This window comes from Pollicipes pollicipes, unplaced genomic scaffold, assembly GCF_011947565.3.
Source record: "Pollicipes pollicipes isolate AB1234 unplaced genomic scaffold, Ppol_2.1 Scaffold_6686;HRSCAF=7923_pilon_pilon_pilon, whole genome shotgun sequence".
In the NCBI taxonomy this organism is placed as follows: domain Eukaryota; kingdom Metazoa; phylum Arthropoda; class Thecostraca; order Pollicipedomorpha; family Pollicipedidae; genus Pollicipes; species Pollicipes pollicipes.
In genome coordinates, this window is record NW_023596921.1 from 48137554 (window position 1) to 48144157 (window position 6604).

The window sequence follows — 6604 nt, forward strand, 5'->3', positions numbered from 1 at the left end:
ACTGGCAGATTCGAGGGGGAGAGTAACGTGCTCATGGCCCCTAAGACGGTGAAAATATCGCCGTTTTCTGGTTTTGCCGTGCACTGAAGCGAAAGAATCGGGTCTGGTCCTATCAAAGGTTGAGAACTGGACCACCAATGTGTAACGAATCGTTGCTAGTGGCGGACTACACGCAGTGCTGTTCGTATATCGATATAATGTCAACTTCGGGCATATGAACATACAAATGTCATCTTGTGCGTCTATGTTTCTTATGTTTATACATTCCTGCACCTGCCTCATTTAAAATGATGTGTTTGTCCACCAGGAAGTAACTGGGACATGCAGTGCCCGGAAGTGATCCAGGTGTCCTCAAGTCCAGTCAACCGGCTGGTGGTGGTGGCAGGAAAGCTGTGGGCCTGCTCGCAGAACCGGATACGTATCATCGACCCGGCCACGAATGTCATAGAGGTCAGTGGAAGCCAACGCCACGCCTCACATATGCTCAATCCACCACCAGCCACTGCCACACTTCACATATGCTCAATCCACCATTAACCACTGCCACAATTCACATACGCTCATTCCACCACCAACCCCCACAACGTTCCACATATGCTCAATCCACCGCCAACCACTGCCACACTCCACATATGCTCCTTCCACCACCAACCACCACAACGTTCCACATATGCTCAATCCGCCACCAACCACCGCCACACTCCACATATGCTCCTTCCACCACCAACCACTACAACGTTCCACATATGCTCAATCCGCCACCAACCACTACAACGTTCCACATATGCTCAATCCGCCACCAACCATCACAACGTTCCACATATGCTCGATCCGCCACCAACCATCACAACGTTCCACATATGCTCAATCCGCCACCAACCACCACAACGTTCCACATATGCTCAATCCGCCACCAACCACCGCAACATTCCACATATGCCCAATCCGCCACCAACCACCACAACGCTCCGCATATGCTCGATCCACCGCCAAACACCGCCACGCTTCACATTCTGGGGAAAGCTGTCAATTCAATGGAAAACACAAGCGGGGACACTGGTAGTCAGATATTCCGCATCTGTCAATTAATGTGGGTACAGAACACGCTTCAGATGTCGCCACAGTGGTCCAGGATGCGTAACAGCTGAACCTTTAGCAGGTAGTCAGTGGTCCGGTCGATTGTCCACTGTGATGCACCCCATATTAAGTCTGAAGGTAACCTAAAGCTTTTAAAGGTTTACTGACTTGTCCAGGGAACCTTAAACCACATCCACGTGGACGTGGTTCGTGAAGTAACACCACCATATGAGGTCTGCAGGGGTGACAGGTTGGGCGAATGAGGAGATACGGCACGGCAGTCTTCATTTTCATTCGGGGAGATAGTTATCAAATCAACCCACTGAAGTCCGTGCCGTGTGCGGTGCCAGTTACCCCTTCCTATTAACGCCACCCCTAATCCCGATCGATTCCGTGGAGTCGCACCAGGGCTGCACAGAAAGGTGTCCGGTAGTGGTGGTAGCGTATGGTACTGCTCTGAGGTGGTTTCGACGAAATGCTCGTCCTCGTCCACAAAGAGGCATCTCTGCAGTCATTATTTGACGGATGCCAGCTCAATGATGACAATCACTGTTTGAGATTATGTTTCAAGCGACATTTGAGGGCCAGGCCCTGTAAGCCAGGATCCTCTAATGCGACTTTCGGTCAGCCCTTCTGGTCCTTGATCGCCAGCCCAAAGGGCTCTTAGGGCCCCTCAGGACCTGTGGCCAGGGAGGGGACATGTGCCTCTGTGCGCAAGCTCACAACGCCAGCAAGCCAGCCGCGTGCAATGAATTATTCTTTTTTCACGCGTGACGTGCTGCGACCGGATGTATGACGTGACGTGCTGTGACCGGATGTATGACGTGACGTGCTGTGACCGGATGTATGACGTGACGTGCTGCGACCGGATGTATGTGCCCCGCTTACGCTGCCCTTGAACTCCTCGCGCACCCAGAAAACGGTGGTGGTGAACAGCGACAGCCAGGCGACCATCCAGTCTCTGGTGCCGTCCGGCCTGGGTGTGTGGCTTAGCTTCCACAACCTGGGCACGGTGCGGCTGTTCCACACCATGACGTTCGAGATGATCTGCGAGGTGGACGTCACTGCGGCCGTCACCCGCATGCTGTCAGGTGAGCACGCACGCCGGCGGGACCGGGCGGCCTCGTCAGGGCCGGTGTCAGGCTGCCAACAGGGCGCCATCCCGGGCGGCCTCGCCAGGGCCGGTGTCAGGCTGCCAACAGGGCGCCATCCCGGGCGACCTCGCCAGGGCCAGTGTCAGGCTGCCAACAGGGCGCCATCCCGGGTGACCTCGCCAGGGCCGGTGTCAGGCTGCCAACAGGGCGCCATCCCGGGCGACCTCGCCAGGGCCGGTGTCAGGCTGCCAACAGGGCGCCATCCCGGGTGACCTCGCCAGGGCCGGTGTCAGGCTGCCAACAGGGCGCCATCCCGGGTGACCTCGCCAGGGCCAGTGTCAGGCTGCCAACAGGGCGCCATCCCGGGTGACCTCGCCAGGGCCGGTGTCGGCCCCATCTCGGGTGGCCTCATCAGGGCCGGTGTCAGGCTGTTGACAGGGCGCTATCTGTCGGCCGATGCCATCATTTCGTTGTTCTTTACGACAGAATGCTTGCGTTCGGAGCGCATGCAGGAGCGCCATCTGGATGATCAAAATGAAAGTAGAGCCCGGACCGACCTTGCAGCGAACGCCGCGTCGTCGATTCAGACGGCGCGCCAGTCCGGAGCCGCGTGTCCGGCTCCGTCCCGTGCTGCGACGCCGGAATGCGGCCCGCCCCGGCCGCCAGCGGGCGTGTGACGGCCGGCGGCCGGCTCACCGCTGCTGACCCCGACCGCTCGCCCGCAGGCTGTGACGACATCATCCGGCAGCACAAGACGGCGTGCCTGCGCGTCACGGCACTCATGGTGTGCAAGGAGCTGCTGTGGATCGGCACGTCGGCGGGCGTGATCCTGAACCTGCCGCTGCCGCCGCTGACGGCCTCCACCAGCTGGCTCACCAACACGCTGAGCATCGCCGGTCAGCTGCCGCCCGGCCGAGCCTGTTTGGACAGGACCGGTGCTGTCACTGGTTAACTGAACAGTTACAGTAGCTTGAAGCTTGAAGTGAGGGATTGGCCAGGTCGTGGCGTGAGCAGGACGCTAGGAGTATCCCTGGATCAAAACCCTCAAACAGGTATTCGGTGAGCTGTATGCTACGGAACTATTTCGGCCCCTCTCTCCAAGCGAAACCATGCTGGGATGCAAGCTCATTATTTGTAACTCCCCTTTTACGTTTGCAACGCCCCTTTTCGCATCGATTCCAGCAGGCGTTGAGATCGAACTGATCGGCTCGAAGCATTCGGTCGCACTGTCCATGTGTGCCGCGGTGGCAAACGCCGGCCGCCGACAGTGCCCGCCGGGGTGATCGTGTTTGCCAGAGGAAGGCCTGCAGTGAGCTGCACTGAAGGCTCGTGCCGACAACCTCACGCAGGCGCAGTCACTGACACTCGCTACCCCCTACATTTCTGGCCTGTTTCCTGAGCTCCTCAGCGTAGGGCACCGTCCAGACCAGCAGAACGGCCGTTTTATGGGGGTTTGTTCAGTGGCGGGTATCCAATCGTCATGTCTCAGCGTATGGTGGCGCCTGCAGGGATCTCGCACGGCCACACGGGCCACGTGCGTTTCCTGGCATCGGTCGAGTCCGTGGTGGAGGTGGCGGCACCAGCCCGCTACCGACACGCCCGGAGCGCTGTCAAGGCCAAGGACAAGCTGCCGCACAAGGTGAGCCGGTCCGCGCCTGGAGCGGCCACGGACCCAGCCGTATATTGCGCACGCCCCCAGCCTAACCAAACCAAACCCAAGCGATTTAGTGCTTCATATTCTCAGGAACGCGGTGGGGAATGCAGTGAGAGTACTTTTAAGACAAGCGATCTGTTTGAGAAGCAAAATAATGTCAAGTAGTTCTCCCTGAAAAAAAGAAAACTAGCCCATGAAACTTGGCCGATGACATTGCTAGCTTTGTCGCCCCCCCCCCCCCCCCCCCCAAACTTGAGCGTGTCCCGATGCTGCGAGTGACAAGCTGCTGCGTCTCCAGGCTGCTGCCGGAAAGGTGCTGGTCATCTCCGGCGGCGACGGATACGAGGACTTCCGGTCATCCGGCTCGGAGCTCTCTGGTCGAGACGACTCCACCAATCACCTGCTGCTGTGGCGGGTGTGAGCGCGCCAGCTGGCGAATGTTGTCAGACGCGTGCCAGCCCCACCGCCCGGGGCAAGATGTGTGGTGAAAGGTCAGCCGGTCTGACCCCAGAACGCTTTACAGTGGTCGCAACGACCGCAGACAACGCGGAAATGCTGAACTCTTGTTAAACGCGCAATGTTGGTGAAGCCATGGCATGCCTGTCACGTGATCCGTTGGCTAGTATCATCGCCTAACCAGCTCTGAATGAAACGTAATTGTGTTGCGGACAGCGGGACAGCGCGGACAGCGGGAGATCGGTAATGCTGCTGCTCCTTGGTCCACGCGACAGGCACACTAGGCGCTCACGGCGGGTCAGGTTTTTGTATAAGATAAACACACACTGCAGTGTTTTAATCATTGCAGTTCACACGCCATGCCTTTCTTGTCGCCAACGGCCGAAACACTAATACACACTTGGTTTGACGTCTTTCCGCCAGACAGTTTCCTCGATCGACAAAGCCGTCCTGTCCGACGAAAGCTAGCGAGCTCATTGCAGTTTACCATTGACACGTTAGTATTCGTGGCATGCACGTACGTGATGGCCATACCAGTTAACCCTCGGTTATCCGCCCGTATCAGCAGCGATGTTTTGAGGACACTGACACGCGTCAGGTTTATGTGTTTTCATTCGCATATGCACTTATCGTAGACTTTTCAATATATCGTGGAACGGTGGGCTGACGCGTTTTTGTAACAAAGGGTGCGAAGGGTTTTGTAACTTCTTTATTAAACTTGTCGGTGTTGGTGGCCAAGTGTATTGCTTCCTAACCCCTTCATGGGGACGTGTACAACCGGTAATTAGCGGGAAAATGGCGCGTGATTACGTGGGCGGTTTCGGCGCCATCTACCCGCGACACGCTCAACTGGCAGCAACCGCGACAGTACGCAAACAATATGACGTCACACCTGCTTGAACGCCAGCGGTGTCGTGATCATCGTAAGCCCTTTCTTACCTTTATTTCTCTAAATATGATGGGCATGGAACAATATCGTCGTCCCGCTACAAAATAGCCTTTCGCCTTTTGCCTGTTTTAGATCCTCCGACATTGCTTTTGTACGACGTTGTTAATGTCAAGATAATTTATGTACTTTACCGATAAAACGTTAGCATACTGATTGTGAATCTAATGGTCAAATTGTAATATGCAGTGGTACAGCTTCCTGTAACATTTGCGAGAGGCTGACCACAAAAGAAAATTTCGGGCAGAAGCCAATGCCGCGCGCGCAGACTCTGGACGGGAGGGGATGGGAGGGGGAAGTCTAATGTTGCGCGCGAAACGTGAGAGGAGTACGCAGCCCTAGGGGTTGAAGGTAAACTACAAGTGCGTTCTCAAATGAGGTGCTTACGATTTGAACCACTAGGTTTTATGGTTTATTCAATAGGGATGAATGACTGCGAGCATCCAACCACCCGACGCCATGTAGAATCCATGACACCCTAATGGCGGTAAATTCCAAATTCGATAGTTTGTCTTACACTGCTGTAAAAGATACTGACAAAGTTGGGCAATTTTGAAACGTTTCCTGATAAGTGGCGCGTCACGTGCATTACTTTCCGTGATAAAAAATGATCTCAGGATGGCTTGACTGTGGCGGTGCAATGGCGCATGTAACTTATTGGCCAGACAATTATGCATGCGGCGCATACCCCGTCCCCGTCAGGTCCAAGGTAATTATGCACGCGGGCGTATACCCGACCTCGTCAGGTCTAAGGTAATGATGCATGCGGGCGCATACCCCGACCCCGTCAGGTCCAAGGTAATAATGCATGCGGGTGTATACCCCGACCCCTGTCAGGTCTAAGAGAGCCGTCACGGCTTGACGAAAGCAAGGGATAGAACATTGGGAGCACATGAGGAAGGCCTGGAGGGATCCTTTCCTACGAAAGGATTTTGCTTTAGAGAGACATGTGGTCCTCAGGGATGGAGAGGCAAGCCGTTCCAGCCGTTCTGGCCACGGGCCCCTTTCAGGGCCGCTCGTGCTCAGATTGTGCCTATGAGGTTCCTAATATCGAAATTACGTAGAAAATAACCCCATGATGATCAGCGGATCCGAAACGACATGAGACCAGGAAGCCTCAGGGAGACGGCCAGGTACTGCCATTTACGCCGGACGAGTGCCGAAATTTGGAGAGCCCTTCTTACTCTCAAGAGGCCTACCACAAGACAGTCGTCCTGTCAAAACCTGGGTTGGCTTCCAAGTTTGAAACTACACCAGCAGCCAGACTGCGTGCAGTCTGCTGGCCGTGTGTTGACAGAAGTGACGCGGGCTAAACCGACGGCACTAATGGCTCATGCGACAATGGGACGTAGGTAGTGAGTCAAGGGTTTTGGTCTT

At 55.7% G+C, this 6604-nt stretch overlaps 1 protein-coding gene across 1 annotated transcript in view; it reads left to right on the plus strand.

Annotated features, from left to right (window-relative positions):
• Positions 1-4477, plus strand: part of LOC119108454 (rho guanine nucleotide exchange factor 17) — a 29481-nt gene extending 25004 nt beyond the window's left edge. The window contains exons 15-19 of the mRNA XM_037232025.1: positions 308-450; positions 1994-2168; positions 2897-3067; positions 3680-3810; positions 4124-4477. Of these exons, the coding sequence (XP_037087920.1) occupies positions 308-450; positions 1994-2168; positions 2897-3067; positions 3680-3810; positions 4124-4246 (743 nt within the window). The 3' untranslated portion in view covers positions 4247-4477. The remainder of the gene's footprint in view (positions 1-307; positions 451-1993; positions 2169-2896; positions 3068-3679; positions 3811-4123) is intronic.
• The last annotated feature ends 2127 nt before the right edge of the window (positions 4478-6604 follow it).